General features: G+C 39.6%; 1 protein-coding gene across 4 annotated transcripts; it reads right to left on the minus strand.

Annotated features, from left to right (window-relative positions):
* Positions 1–14: 14 nt before the first annotated feature.
* esrp1 (epithelial splicing regulatory protein 1) lies at positions 15–15485 on the minus strand. 4 transcript variants are annotated; one of them, XM_057340239.1, is made up of 15 exons: positions 15103–15485; positions 14686–14814; positions 14082–14195; positions 13846–13960; positions 12935–13033; positions 12798–12852; positions 12594–12704; positions 12336–12468; positions 12173–12215; positions 11123–11424; positions 10349–10582; positions 8851–9097; positions 6638–6845; positions 5620–5764; positions 15–1832 (listed from the first exon to the last, which is right to left on the minus strand). In XM_057340239.1, exons 1-15 carry the CDS (start codon positions 15232–15234, stop codon positions 1722–1724), a joined length of 2178 nt encoding a protein of 725 aa, XP_057196222.1. In that variant the 5' UTR covers positions 15235–15485; the 3' UTR covers positions 15–1721. The 4 variants fall into 4 exon arrangements, with proteins under 4 accessions (XP_057196222.1, XP_057196223.1, XP_057196221.1 ...); XM_057340240.1 differs by having other exon boundaries at positions 5620–5791; positions 8899–9097; positions 15103–15484; XM_057340238.1 differs by having other exon boundaries at positions 5620–5791; positions 15103–15484.
* Between the last annotated feature and the right edge of the window lie 1117 nt (positions 15486–16602).

Below are 16602 nucleotides of genomic sequence, written 5' to 3' on the forward strand. Positions count from 1 at the left end.
AATTTTTTTTTTCCGCTCTAAACAGGATTCTTAGTGTATCCCTCGTACGTTTCTCCAAACCATTACAAACTGTAATGTGTTTAATGTCTTTTGATGTTAAATGCAATGTTCAATAAAGAGTTTATTTAAAAACTATTTCCGGTACGGAACGAACGTTTTTTTAACTGCCGTAAATTGTATCGACCGGATGTGGCGTCAGTTTCGCGCATGCGCGGAACAAATCGTGTTTCCGGGACGGATCGGGTAGCGACAAGCTTCCTCGTTGTGAAACGCGGACGCTGAAAGCTCCACAAGCGCAACCATGCCACTCTTTCACTCATAAACACGCAAAACAAGCAGATTACAAATGCATCGCGGAAATCATATGGCCCTGGATATCATACATACGTCGAGCAAACTTCCGCCATTCGGACACCATTCAGGGATGGAAAATGACAGGCAGCAGCCTCTAATTCGCCATTTAACACCCGAATACACTGCGATAAAACAACGCAAGTATCGATAACAGTATCGTTTGTCATGAAGCTTATCGATACTCTGGTATCGACCCAATTATGTACCGGTCCAAAAAAAGTACCGGTTCTCGGTACCCATACTTACTGCTTGTTGGCAAGTCTGGGTACAAATAAACCACACTGACTATTTTACTGTCATACATTTTACTCCTACAGGTCATAAAAGCCTAAACATGCAAATGACTCACTAGTATTTAAAAAAAGCACAGAGTATAATAAACGACGCACGTTGGCAAAAACAAACAGGAGGGTACGGGATACAGCTGTATAGTTAAAACAATAAACCTGTTCACATTCCATCAAATGCACACAAACACTCTCCTTAATACACAGACAATGGGTGAAAATACACATGTGTGCATTACAGCAGGCCCAAAACACTCTCTGAGTGCAGTAAAAAAAAAAAAAATCACACATGCATTTGGTTATGGTGCTTGTGATGGCACACACACACTACCATAAACACACCTCACAGATTCATCAATCTGGTTACATCAGCTACACGTTCACACGTCGACTAGCGCATTTATCTCTATTATTTTGTACATTGATTGGGTAAGGACAATACACACTTTTGATGTATACATCACACGCAGACAGTTGTTCCTGATTCAGCTTCTGAGCAATTTTGGCGAAATGACTGTTGTAGAGCTACAAGTTGCAGATATCCATACACTACGTTGTGCACGGCGACTCCTGTAAACATATTATAACAGCTAGCTCTTTGAACTTCATGCAAATTAAACCTTAAAAGAAAAAGGATAAAGGCTTGAGAAGGTCTCTACGCATTTACATACTTATGGTAGAGTCACATCAATAGGGAGAGACAGGCACTAACACGCACACACACACACACACACTTTTTTCGGTCCTTTGGCTTAAATGGTACGGGTGTAGTCTTGATGCAGCGGGTAAAATCTTTTGAACCTGGTTTGAGGAGCTATTTCCTGAGTGAACATCTCTGCATGTGTAATGTACACAAACATACAAACTCTCACAAACACACATTTGACTTCAGCGACAAAACTCATGAGTAGAATATTAGCTCGAATGCATAAAAAAACAATGTGCAATATACATTAAAATGTCAAAATACATATATTTCTCTTTTTTATCTTATATAAATAGCTATCTAAGGAATGGCATAAACTGCTTTGTTTTGAGGGGGTTTGATGAATCCGTGTTTCACACTGCGATTAGATTGGCTTAAAGCAGCTGCAAGTCAAGATAGGCCCCGCCTCCAACTGTCTGGTCACCAATAGGCTGCTTGGCTGATAGCACAGAGGGGAGAGTTAACAAGGCATCGCTGTTGCCAGGCTAAAAGAGAAAGAAATAAAGTAGCTTTACTCAGGAGATACACGCTTATGCCTCATTATTTGTAATAAACCCAATCTCAAATGAGCAGACGTCTAATTCAAACGTATCGCCTGCATGGGAAACACTTAAGTTGTGGCTGTGCATGATGCATTTATAATGCGTTCATTACCCCATTAGGCAGCTAAATAAACACTTTACTTTTGTGTCACATATATAGTGTCTGGTTCTTAATAGATTAACAATTCTGTAAAATGCAAGAATACTATTAATACTGGTGTAATATCTTGAATTTTATTTAAAACGTATGTGTTAAGTAGTTAAGCAAAAATGTGTTCACACTAACTAAGAAGCATAAACTGTCCTTGCTGCTGAGGGTCATTCTGAACCAGTTTGGACAAAATGTTTATATACAGCAATTTAAAGGTGTGGTTCACCCTAAATTATACATTTAGTCACCCTCATGTTTCTCAAAACCTGTGTATGACTCTTCTGTGCAACAAAAAAGAAGATATTTTGAGAAATGTCTTGGTTTTGTGTCCATACAATGAAAGTCAATGGGGTCCAATGTTGTTTGGTTACCAATATTCTTTCAAATATCTTATCTTGTGTTCTGCAGAAAAAGTAAGTCATACAGGTTTGCAATGACAAGAGGGTGAATAAATGATGAAAGAATTTTCATTTTTGGGAAAAACTATCTTTTAAATGTCATCTTTTTTCATAAATGGTTATTGATGCAAGATCAGCCTAAATATCTTACACTGTCATTTGTCATTGTGACCATGCATTTTCATTGGTAACAGCTTGAAATGGTAGCAAAAAACACATACGTTGAGCTATAAACAAATAGGTTCACATACTTTGGGTGAAACCCTTTCACACCCTTTTAACCTGGAGCGAGACTTTTAAGATGCTGACACACAAACAATCGCACTGACTCTTAAGGCCCCTCTTTCACTTGTTAAGAAAATAAATAAAATATATTACAGAGGCTTGGATGCAACTCTATGCAACTAGCAACAGAATCTGTTGTGTTAAAATAAGTTCCACACACATTGCAGGGTTTTGGGACAATGCTAGTTTTTTTCTGCCTTTTTACTGTAAACTACTCACAATGATACTCCGTGCGCTGTGATTATTACCTGCAGCACTTAGCCTTAAACCTCATGGATATATACAAACACACTCATATAGAGCTAGTTAATCGACGTCACGCCGCATTGAATGTTACGCCATCTTGGGAGGATGGCTGCTAGTGCGTTTAATGCAGTGTTTTGTTTTTCTTGTTTGATTAGGAAATATAACTATGGTAGGTCAGTCTTGCTGTGTTAAAAAATGCAATTGCATTACGCATAGTGGTTCAGGAAAAGCCCATGGTTCTTTCACTTTCGATTTCACCATATATCAAACAAAACAAGTAACTGTACAAATCAAAACAATAATAGCAGTGGAGTATTATTCTCCCAAGATGGCGGCGCCACTGCAACATAGGGCGTGACGTCAGCTTCACATTCTCTTTAGAGGGTCTATGTTGTTGAGTGCGGGCAGCAGCTTTGAAGACTATTACAGATTTGTGCAACAAGGAAAACAGGAAGATATAGGTTTATGTCATATGAATTCTTTGTGATCTTCAATAGCAAAATCCTAACATTGGCCTCCCATAGCAACGCAGGCAGATCAGCAACAGCAGTCAAGTTACAGCAAGTCAATACACCTCACCTTAGCTCTCTCTCTCTTTGTGTGTGTGTGAGGGAATTCAGACCAGATGAACCAGTTTCACACAACTAGGGAGTGTGACAATGCAACTATGCTGTCCTGTTACTCAAACCCACTAAAGCATCTAAATCTTCAATGCCTAACACCGCAGGGCGCAGGACACACCTTAATGTTCCCTGCAATCCAGCCCTGCCCTGCCTATAAACACATACAAACACACACTTTATGATGTGGAACAAACTATGACTTGTATTGGGTCAGTCAGTGATTCTTAATAGCATTGTGAAAGATTACTACCAGAAGCTAGCCAATGCTGTTTTTTAAATTCTTCAAGTTATAGTTCACCCAAAAATGAAATTCTTTCAATACTTCTGCACCCTCATGTCATTTCAAACATGCATCCCAAACAATTTTTTTAAGAACGTTTCTCAAAATATCTTCTGTTTCACTGAAAAAAATTCTAAGTCATCTACAGGTTTAGAACAACATGAGGGTGAATAAATGACAGAATCACTTCTTGATCCCCTCCAGTTTGCTTACCGAGCAAACAGGTCTGTGGACGATGCAGTAAACATGGGACTGCATTACATCCTACAACACCTAGACAGACCAGGGACTTACGTCAGGATCCTGTTTGTAGACTTCAGCTCGGCCTTCAACACCATAATCCCAGACCTCCTCCTGCCCAAGCTTACCCAGCTCTCTGTGCCAACCTCTACCTGTCAGTGGATTATTAACTTCCTGTCGAACAGGCAGCAGCTAGTGAGGTTGGGAAAATTTAAATCCAGCACATGTACCATCAGCACCGGAGCTCCTCAAGGATGTGTTCTTTCTCCACTGCTATATTCACTCTACACAAACGAATGCACCTCTACAGACCCTTCTGTCAAACTCCTGAAGTTTGCAGATGACACCACAGTCATTGGCCTTATTCAAGACGGTGATGAATCTGCCTACAGAAAGGAGGTTGCTCAGCTGGCTGCCTGGTGTAGTCAAAACAACCTAGAGCTGAATGCATTCAAGACAGTGGAGATGATAGTGGATTTCAGAAGGAACCCTCCATCACTTCCTCCCCTCACCATCCTGGACAGCACTGTGGATACTGTGGAGTCATTCAGGTTCCTGGGCTCCACCATCTCTCAGGACCTGAAGTGGGAGTCCCACATAGACTCCATTGTAAAGAAGGCCCAGCAGAGGTTATACTTCCTCCGTCAATTGAGGAAGTTCAACCTACCACAGGAGCTACTGACCCAGTTCTACTCAGTGGTCATCGAATCTGTTCTGTGCACTTCAATTACTGTTTGGTATGGCTCGGCCACCAAATCAGACCTACGAAGACTACAACGGACAGTTCGTAGTGCTGAGAAAATTATTGGTGCTCCTCTGCCCACACTTCAGGACCTGTACGATTCCAGAGTGAAAAACAGGGCAAGAAAAATCATCATTGACTCCACACACCCAGCACACAAACTCTTTGATCTGCTGCCCTCTGGCCGGCGCTTTAGAGCACCAAACACCAGGACTTCCAGACACAGAAGCAGCTTCTTCCCCCAGGCAATCTCCCTCCTAAACAGATAACTGCTCCTTAAGAGCAATATTCCACTTCCACTACTCCTATAGTGTGCACTATAGTGCCTTATTATATCTACATCTTATGTATACATGTATATAACACTACCTCTACTTACTAAATTATCCATTTGCACAAGTGTACATACAATCTGTTAATATGTTTATTCTACTATATACTACCCTGTACAATGTCTCTTATATGTTATTATCCCCCATTTTCTGTAAAATAGTCTTTATTTTATATATGCACAATTTAGAATCTTTTAGACTGTAAATCGTATTATATTGTATTGTCATTGTGTTGAATGTCTGTACTAGAAGCTTCCAACACCAAAGAAAATTCCTTGTGTGTGCAAGCACACTTGGCAATAAAGCTCTTCTGATTCTGATTCTGATTCTGATTTTTTATTTTTAGATGAACTGTCTCTTTAATAGCTGTCAGTGAGCTATAACATTAACTGTCTGCTGATTGTCTCCGTCTGAGTATATACTATAAACCCACCTGATATCCATGTACCATGCTGAGGATCTCTTTAACTCCACTGTTGTAAGCGTGGGAATGGGCATGACCTTGCATTCGTATCAGTGCTGTGGGTGGGGCTGAGAGGACTGAGCCAGCTGAAGGGGTGTGGCCGGTTGAGAAGTAGCTGATGTTAGGGGGGGAGCCAGGGGGGCTGTGGTTATTATAACAACAGATGTACATATAACTTAGTCAAATACATAAATCAAAACATTGCCAACATATTTGCACAAATGTGACCCTGCCTGTGAGTCTCAAGATTATAATCATTAAAGTTTGATTTCAGTCATTATGACTTTTATTATTCAGCGGATTACCATTATTTTGTCTTACTCAGTCAACTCAATATTAAAGATATCAAGGTTATATTTTCACAAAAGGTTCTTTACACTATGTAAGATGGTTTTGTACACAACATTAAAACACAAAGAATGACTGTAGCTCGGTTTTCACAGGCAGGGTCACAAATTAGCTTTCAATGTATTAAAGTTGTGTGTAACCTGAATTGAAAAAATTGTTTTCTTTCCAGTGTTTCAGGCACAATGAACCTGACATTTTTCTTGGAAATTTTCTTTGCTTATTGGGCCCTTCCCAAACTGTTCATACCTATGCGCACTAAATACAAGAACCAGTTCTGTCACTACACGGAGTGTGCTGAAATAGGCATTAAAGCTATATTAAAGGACATGGGTGTGACACAATCACTCTGTTGCCACCACACCCACACATCCAGTCCTGCTTGTGCGAATCGTTTTTAAAAACACTTTGAAAAACACAAACCTCTGAAGGAGCATTACAAAATAAAATAAATGTATACTTTCCAAAATATACTTCTACTGTGGCATCTTTTGCATAATATATGCACTTCACAGGGTATTAGACGTGTCTTTACCTAAACCATCCACACCTTCCCTAAATGCAATTACTGCTTTCTATACCTCCTACTTAGGGCAATGCATATGTTCATTCTGGACTACGGTAAACAACAAGAAACCCTTACCTTGGATAATAGGCAGTGTAGTTCATAAATAATGGATTATTGGCAGGGTAGAAGGCTGTTGTAGGGGCCAGGGGGCGGGGACTCAGTAAAAACTGGGAGGGGTAAATAGCTGACGGCTCCACTGGTAGCATCGCCCCCGCGGGAAGGACAGCCCCGGCGGGAAGGACTGCCGTCCCGGGATGAAATGAATACGATGGAGGGGACAGGCCTACAATGGAAGTGGGATATTAAAGAATTGTTGAGAGAAAAAAATGACTTGCGTCACTCTTGGACCAAAAGTATACTTCGGTTACGCATATGCTAATAAACACTGATGCATACTTCAGGGCATATGGCAACTAGATGTGATTCTAAATGAAAACAGATTTTTAATCATAAGACATAAGGTGATTAGTCAAGGTATTTTCACCAAACAAATAAAGGGCGTGAATCTGACTGAATTTAAGCCGATGAACCAAGTTACAGCGAGATGAAATGCTTTCTTTAAATACATCACAGCCCATATCCAGCCCATTGTTTGTCCTATGCAGTCTTCCCATTACACAAACAATGAACAATGCACTGTAAAAAATGTTGTGTCGTTGTAGATTTCATGAAATTAATTGAGTAAACTTTACTTAATACAATTGTGTTCTTGTTTATTGAACCAAAATAAAAACTAAATTATAGAAATAATCTCAGAATTCTAAATGCACAAATTATTGAGTGAATTCAATTTAATTTTATCATGTTCAACCCACTTATATTTGTAAAAAGGATCTTTACTTAATAATTTTGTGGTGGGACTACATGAATTCTAAGTTTTCCCTAACTGAGCAGTGAATTTAGAGTTCCTAGCATTAGGAGAGTCATTTTTGTGAAAAAGTGCTATTTTATGTGCTTTACAATAAAATGAAAGACTTGATAGTGTTTATTGTTCAGTTGTCTTTAAGATTTAGAAGAGAAAAAGTGTGAAAAAAATCATGCTGTCTTGAAAACTGGTCACAAAATGTGTTTTGGTCTCAGTCTAACACTGATGTAATTGTTTTTAATGTTTTGGCAGATGGCCATCTAGCAAACTGATATGCCCCCTCACCCCGCCCCCCGATGTCATCGTCCATCACGATGTTTCACTGTAGGCATCGTCCGATGCCAATTTGGTAGACATCGCCCAACCCTAGCTAATGCCAGTACTGAAACAACTTTTAGCTTACTTGCACATCATATACTGTATGTTGTAAACAATAATAAATGTTAAACTGAAGTTAAAAAAGATCAAGAAGTTAACTCCAATGCTCAAATTAGTATTTCTTCTTGATTTTTTAAGTTTATCGTGACATGCTTAAATAATTTAAGTAATTTTACTTGATTTATTCATTGAATATTGCGTTAAAGTACTTAAAAAAATTTGGTAACAATATTACACAAAATATTTTTAAGTAAATATCCATGTCATTTTTTACAGTGTTTAGGGTAAATAAACTGGAGCATGTAAGACAATTAACATTGACAGCAGCCCCCTCAGAAGCCCACCTTAAACATGTCACATTATTGAATCTGCCCATGAAGCATACTGCCGGATCTAAAACTTGGCAACACAAAGCTGCCGCACAATTAACACTGCAGGTGCAATTACAAACCTCATCTATCAATAATATTTTGCTCGAGCTGGCAAAATACCAGATAACTACAATAAAGGAATTCAGAGTTTATATAAAATATCAGGTTTTTTTTTTTTTTTCATCACTCATTTACAAAGCATGCAGCAGACCCAAAACCACCAATATCTCCCACTTTAATTCAGCTAAATGCAAGTATGTTTCCTTTCAAAGTTACTGCCCTGACAATCTATCCAGAACTACAACTGAAAGAGAAAAAACTACACTACAACAGAAAGCTACTCCACACGTGACTTTCCACTTCGTGACTTGTGTTTGCATGGATTGATGTCATGATATGGATTGAAATCTTGTGCAAAATCACCCCAAATCAAAGCCCTTCATTACCCCGCTGTGGAGAAGCATCTGAGTAACTTGGCAATAATTCACCGCAGTCATCCGAACCGAACGAAAACATTCACCCAACAATGTTCCTACTGCTCCTCATTCCCATTCCTGCCCACTTCTAGAAACAAACATTGGGACAGGACACCCACCAAATGAACGAATAAGTGAGTGAATGAATGAATGAGTGAAAGGAAGGGGAAAAACAGGAAGGCGTGAAGCGCCACCTACCCGCACACACAGCTGAGAGAAGCAGCCCCAGAGCCCAGCGGCACTTACGTCGTAACTTACATGGTGGCGGCGAGAGGCCGCTCCTATTGAGCGTCCCCCCCATCAACACGATGTTCATCTCCTGAGCGGAGCAGGCGAACACCTCCACGTAACGCTCCTTCATGCTGCGCTTGTGGCAGCGCTGGGCAGCCAGAAACGCCCGGTCGGCCGAACGCATTTGGATGAAGGCATCACCAGATGGACGACCCTGAGCAAAAACACAAACAAATGTTGAATTTATAAAAAAGTACAGTATAAAACCCTGTTTATCCAGCCTGTTCCCATGGCAATTCAAAACTATGCTACGCTAATTTATATACAGTAAATTCAAGTAAAACACAAAAACATGTGATCATTAGAAAAAAGTAAGACTTAACCTTAAGGATGTATTTGGGCAATTCCAACGTTATGGACGTGACATTTTGCGTTATGGACGTGACATAAAAATGCTCAGAGAATGAATTTGTTACGAATATATTGAACCATCTGTTTATATTTTACTGAACCCTTGTTGATAGAGTCTAAACATCAAAAATGTCAGTCTATGAAAAAAAATTCTATTTAAAAAAAGGGAAATAAACATGCTCTGAGATCTCACGTAGGTATTTGAACCACCAAATGTTAAAATCTGTGCTGTTACCATAGTAAAAACCGCTGGTAAAAACGTAATTTTTTCGTGGTAATGTTGACGTTTTCATGGAATTGCCCATTTGTTAACGTTAGTAAATGCATTAGCTAACATGAGCTAACAATGAGCAACATAGTTTTAGCATTTATTAATCTTTGCTAATATTAGTAAATGCTAATGCAGATATTCATGTTAGTTCACTGTGCATTAATTAATATTAACAGATACAACGTTTGATTTTAAAAATCCATTAGTAAATGCTGAACTAACATGAACAATGTAGAAACATTGTTCATTGTTAGCTCATGTTAGCTAATGCATTAACTAATGTTAATTAACACAACCTTATTATAGTGTTACCAAAACATTTAGTAATGAAGCATCACCCCAAACATTTCATTACATGGCGCGAAAGCAGATCATACAAACGTACAAATTAGAATTCAATTTTGTCATACTAACATAAAGTGCTCAACATTTTGTTTTTTTGGAGCATGGTCGACCAACCAATGACTGGACCAGGTAAAAACCAGCTTTGAAGCAAGAATCCAGCAACCATATTCCAAACACGCCTACCAACTTAATCTGTCCTTTCCTGTAGGGTGTTCACCCTGGGCTAGTTTAGTTCTTTGTGCTTGAAAATATTGTACAGATTGAATTATGACAGCAAATGCAAAAACCCATTGTAAAGGAATGAAGAAGCACAAGTCCTGGCGGTCCTCATCACCATTAGAACGGTTGTTCTCAAAGTCCCTAACTTGGAATACCCCATATAATTTATGTCCACACTGTAAGGTCACAGTTCATAAAAATATGACCTTGAAACTCTACCTGTTGGTTGATCACCATGTGCACTCCGTGTGGTTTGATGTCCGCAGTGTATTCCCCCAGGAAAATCAATATATCCTGGATGCTGGCATCGTAAGGCAGACCCCTTAATCTCATGCAGTCGCGGACACCCGTTACAGCTGCAGCGGGGGGCATGAACGTGGGTGGAGGCACCATGGATAGGATGGGGGAGGGTGCCACGGATATCAAAGGGGCAGATGAATATCGGTTCAATACCTGACACATACAAACACATTAGATGACTGGAAGATACAGTACAATACACAAACACATTGTCAAGCGTTTGGTGTATTTATGGGTTCAAGAGCAGAGATGAGGCCTGAACTGTGGTCAAACTGGAGATACTATTTGTCGATATGCAAACACAAGACAGAAAAAGGTTTGGTGTGTCCTCAAACACCATTATAGAAACTCAGTCAGTTTACAGAAGCACGACCAAGTGGACACAAGACCGCCCAAAGGCATGTTGAGGTGAGCTCAACCTCCTGCTTTGGTTGAGTAGCTTTGCTACTTTTGACAGCTAAATATTAACATGAAGGAATTCCAAGTAATTCTATTCTTAAATATTTTTCAATACAAAACCGATTTGGAACAATTAGCATTGAATCTCGTACACTGCTTGCATACAAGTTCCTACACAAACTTGCACACCCAAATACGTCACGTTTGACTTGTCTCCCTATGTTCAACAATCCAAACAAACCAAAATACAATCCAAACAAAGCATGGTTCCTAAGGGACGCGCTGCTCTCCCACCTGTTGCACCTCGGCGGCAGTGCTCTTGAAGAGCTCGATGTATCTCTTGCCCAGGATGTCCTTGTGTTTCTTCAGAGCATTTTGAGCATGCTCTTCGTAGGAGAACAGGACGAAGGCGTCCCCCGTGGGCCTGCCATCGGGAAAGCGCACAAACAGGATGCCCTCACTGCCGTCCGTCACGGGGCAGGACGGGGAGAAGAACTGCAGCACTTGCTCGGCCGTGGCGGTGAATGGAAGCCCGCGCATGCGGATGATGACCTGATTCTCCCGTGACAGAAAATTGGCCACTTCATTTGAGGTGCCTGTCAGACAAATGTTTGCACACGTGAGCTACTCAACATAGAAATACACAAACTATAAAGCTAATGCAAATATTCACATTATGCATCTGGTACAGGTTTTGTTTAGCGTGAAAGAGGCCCGGGTTTAAATATTATGGAAAAGAGCAGCTTTGATATTTGTTTTTGCAAGAATAAATATAGTACTGGAGTGATATGGGTGAAGAAATGATCACAGAATTTTCTGTATAAATTAGGGCAGTCACAATATTAGATTTTCACTTCACTTTATCATGGCAAAACAATTACGGTGATGATATTATCATGATATCTGGTTGTTTTTAGAACAAATAACGAAGGCGGTCAAATTCATTTTTATTTTGTGTTTTCTATTTTTTGCCAAACAAATAACTTTAAATTCAAATGTGGGGTTTAGAGAGAGAGTTTGTAACTAGTGGGGCTTCTAAGACAAAACTTTCTGGTACTCAATTGTTTAGGGTATCATCAGAATTATGGGTAAATTAACACGGTTACAAAAATCAATATCACAGTTATTGACGATAGCGGTATATTGTGGCACCCCTTGTTTAAATCAAATGATCAATGGTATTTTAGTTTTGGTTGGGTTGACCAAACTTACATATTTTTCCAATAAATGTGCAGCATAATTTTCAAAGATAAAAAATGGAAATGACATGAAACATACATAACATCAGCCAGCGGTTTCTGCTGTGCTGTTATTCCTATACAAAGTATCAAATCTTTTTTTTACCTCCTGCGATCTTTAGAAAGTCTTCCCCTGTTGCCTTGTAAACCTACAATAAACAAGAGTTACTATACAGCTGTAACAAGTTTCATGTACCCAGACTTTTGTTAAACAGAATGATGAGACATTTATGAGCAGCCGACTAGATGTATCTTTAGCATAACTGTACCTCAATGTATCTGGTGCCCATGTGATGCTTGTGTCTCTGCAGGGCTAAATCTCGGTGTTCCTCACTCTCAAACCGCACAAGTGCTTCTCCGTTCCTCCTCCCCTGAGCGTTTAAACACAGTGCAGCACCTCCTCTACACACACACACACACACACACACACACACAATCATTTATGAGGTTAATATTTGATCGCTGTTGTATACAGATTGCATTATGATTATGTGTTAGCTGTCTGTGGAATGTTTGCAGGTTCATACTTGGCGATGTTGAGACCCCTGAAGAATCGGGCGATGTCCTGATCTGAGGACTGCCAGGGAAGGCCTCGAGCTCTGATCACTGTGTTATCATCTACCCTTTCCATCTTACTGCTACATTCAGAGCGTATAAAAAGTTAGGATGTCAAAAATGCTACACATATCAAACACACAAATGTTTGTTCATCTGAATGAGAAATGGCTCACCAAGTGCCAGTCTCGAACTTGTCGTTCACTTTTTCAGGGCAGGAGAATTTATGGCCTGTGAAGGGGAATAAAACAGGTTTGTAACAGACTTTTCAAACTTTCAAACTTTTTCAAACTTTCAAGTTTAAAGAACTTACAGGCAGGCTCAGAGATGAGCGCTAAAACGATTTCTGACATCAGCTGAACTTCGTGTGCGGTGAACGCATGAAGAGAAGAATCTACAACGACATTCAGGTCTGACCACAAGCACAGTCAAGGAATACAGATTGTGTGAAACCTTAATAACCACTTAATGTGAGTGTGTGTGTGTGTGTTCATGTTTGTATATCCCGGTGGGGACCTAAACCTGAATACACACCAACACATGGGGACTCGTGTCACTGTGGGGACCAAAAAAGCTAATAAATTGTACAGAACAATATTTTTTACAAATCTAAAAATGCAAAAAGTGTTCTATGATCTTTAGGTTTAGGGATAGGGTTAGGGATAGGGGATAGAATATACAGTTTGTACAGTATAAAAACATTACGCCTATGGACTGTCCCCACGGGGATAGTCAACCAAAGCCTGTGTGTGTGTGTGTGTGTGTGTGTGTGTGTGTGTGTGTGTGTGTGTGTGTGTGTGTGTGTGTGTGTGTGTGTGTGTGCGTGCGTGTGTGTGTGTGTGTGTGTGTGTGAGTGAGTGAGTGAGTGAGTGAATGCAACACAGCGCTCTTCCATAAAATCACAATGCAAACATGAAAAAAGAGTGTGACTTTGGATTAACCTTTTCTTTACAGTGCAGACAGGGCTGTGTCTATTGTGCTTTGTGTGAGTTTGGCTGCGTGTAGGCATTAAGACGTTATATTGTAGGTGTGGCAGGTTAAGCTTGTTGGCTAAACACTCTTGGCTTTCTCTTGCTGGCTCGATGAGCCCACACTATTGTGAGTCTATTTGCATTTCAAAACCTCGGGATCCTGAAGCCAACACCCTGTTGCTCTCTCTCTCTCTCTCTCTCTGGCTGTCAGCTGCAAAGAGAAAATTAACATTTGACATGTTTGAAAGGATACGGTCAGCCATGACCTGAAGATCTAAGTCATTGAAGTCCCCTTCTGATTGGAACGAGTTCTTGAACTCTTTCCGTAGGTCGAAAAATGTGAAGAAACACTCATGCAACAAAAAATTCTGAAAAGCACAAAACCACGAGGTCAGTATAAGAGAAAAACACATTTCTGAACCTAAAGGTCATTCAGCTAAACCTGCCGATCACATTTTTACAAGTGCAGTAGCATTTCGAGTTTCATACCTTGCTGGAAGCCTCAGGATGCAGAACTTGGCGCACATGCAACTGTCCATCAGTACAGAAACAGAAAGTGTTCCCTGCACCGGTGTCCACTTCTGCACATAACCTCTGATTCAACTGCACACACATGAACTTAAGTTAAGACAAAATTATATGTTCACGTGATATTGTGCAAATATCAATCAACAAACATATTTAACAGTGTGTTTTAAAACTGTGCTATACAATTTCGAAGGTATGCAACCATTAATGCATCAAGGAAAAGGTTTGTGTACCTTGAAAGGATTAGTTGACACACAGCTGAAGGCACGCATGAACTAAGAACTCACATGCAAACATCCTTATGTATTTAAACCACCCATTTAAGCCTTAAAACACGTTTGAACAAAAAAAGACAAAACTCAATAAAACATCTCCAAAACAGCACTCACACGCAACTGTTAGGACTCTTCCCGCAATTTCATCTCATTATGTTCATGTATCACGTACGTGTCATTATGCCCTGCGTTTGGTTTCTTGCGTAATAAAAATATATTAACAATATTGTCTGCACCTCACTGAGTCTTGTACAACAAGGCTATTATGATAGATGAATAAGAGGTGTCACCTCATCGATGGCCTCCTCAAGAGAAGCAGAAGATGTCAAGGCCTCCTCTGTGAGTCCGCTCACCTCCTGACACTCTTCGGTAAACTCAATGTTCTCCGGTCTGACGAGCAGTTCATGTACCTGGCCAACCTAAAAACACATTAAAGATTACTGCATTAACATGCAGATTTATACAAGCAGGTAAGGCCTATTGATAAAAATAATGATAAATAAACGGCTAACTCAAAGATAGCGGTATTAATCCTATTTGTGTTTTTATTTCCAAAAGAAGCTCTCAATTTAAGCAGCAAAATGTCTTTTAAATAATTTCTAATATATATATTTTTTTAATTATAATACTAATTTTACTCTCATACTTCACCACGATATGCTACTACACGCGCACAAACATGACCACATTACTGAGACCCGCTTTACCTTTTTAGTCGCTAAATCCACAACTTGCCAAACCAATTGTACAATTTCCTTTTCGTCCGATCCCAACCGGTCCCCACTTGCGCCAGATGTGGTGGTAAATAACAGCACCAGAAAATCGGGATCAACCGTCATTTTTACAAGGAAAGACTACAGAATCACCACCCCAATAACAAAAGAAAAACCCCAGAGCTCAACTCCAGGTGACAGAGAAGACAAGACCCCAGTGATCCCACACCTACGGACAGATCAGTGCCGGGTTCGGACTCCCTTTTATGTGTCCCGTGGCCTTTAAATTGCGTGAGAATCGATGCAAACTAGTCCGAAACCCCGGACTCTGCTCCGCAATGGCTGCTCGGATCGCGCTGGTTTTGTGCGCGCCCTACCTGGCCACCACCCACGTGATACAGGTAATAGATACCTGCCCGAGCTAAAGCCCTCCTCCTGCTACCGAGAAACAAGGACGTGGCATGGCACGCTGAAAAAAACTCTTAACTCTCATCCCGCATGATGTGAGGGAATTCAGGATCTGTTTATGGCTCGTTGACAGTAGACAGCCTAAATAATCAAATAACACATTAACACCTGTTTACGTGCCATCGACTCTAATCTGTGAAACACGACACATGGGGATTTAAGGGATTTAACGACCATTTTAGCAGTAGCCTACTATTTAGGTAAACGTGTGCATTGATAACCGAGTTTACAAATGGTATGACCGTCATATAGCCTAAGCATTTCCCAGAGTCTTGAAGGGGAGGAATTTTTCAATGAAAGAGAGAGAGAGTGACTTCACTTTTAACGCATTATTTTGCCCTCACAACAATATGAAAAATAAACTTGGTTATAGAATGTATAATTATAACATAATTATTTGACGTTTTTACTTATCTCTGTTACTACTTTATACAAAAATCTGAAAATACGTTTTTTTACATAAAGATATACAGGGGATACATAACATATACAGGGGATACATACAGTAACATATACAAAAAGGAAATAATATATCAAACTAAATAATATTAAACGAAGACATCAATCACAACACATACAGTATATGTATAAAAATAGAAAATAATTAAATATTCAAGAATCAACAGGCATGCCTTATAACAGGCACACTCATTATAAGGAAACCTAAGGAGATAGAGAATCATAGAACAGTTTTGAATCAATATCGAAAATTCTAATATTTGGCATACAATCAGTAACTTTACATTTATGAAGATGAAATACACCACAAAGAGTTATGATTTTTAACACCTCATCCATTTCCTTTGACCCTGCCTCCCTGATCAAAAACAATACATTAACTACATCAAATAAAAAGCTTGTTTTAAGCAGAAAAATTTAACCAAGATATTTATTTCCCAAAATCGTTTGCATAGTCACATTCAAAAAATAAATGTGAAATTGTTTCAAGATTAGATTTACAAAATAACATCTGAAAAGAAGTAATAGCATTAAATTTTACTTTTGTTTCCTTTATTTTTTTGCTGA

This window comes from Triplophysa rosa, linkage group LG8, assembly GCF_024868665.1.
Source record: "Triplophysa rosa linkage group LG8, Trosa_1v2, whole genome shotgun sequence".
NCBI lineage: Eukaryota > Metazoa > Chordata > Actinopteri > Cypriniformes > Nemacheilidae > Triplophysa > Triplophysa rosa.

Coding starts and splice junctions, on each gene's coding strand:
- esrp1 (XM_057340238.1), bottom strand. CDS start 15,234: ATGACGGTTGATCCCGATTTTCTGGTGCTGTTATTTACCACCACATCT. Junction 6,846..8,850: donor TCTCTCAGCTGTGTGTGCGG/GTAGGTGGCGCT, acceptor CTTCCATTGTAG/GCCTGTCCCCTCCATCGTAT. Junction 5,792..6,637: donor TACACTGCCTATTATCCAAG/GTAAGGGTTTCT, acceptor TAATAACCACAG/CCCCCCTGGCTCCCCCCCTA.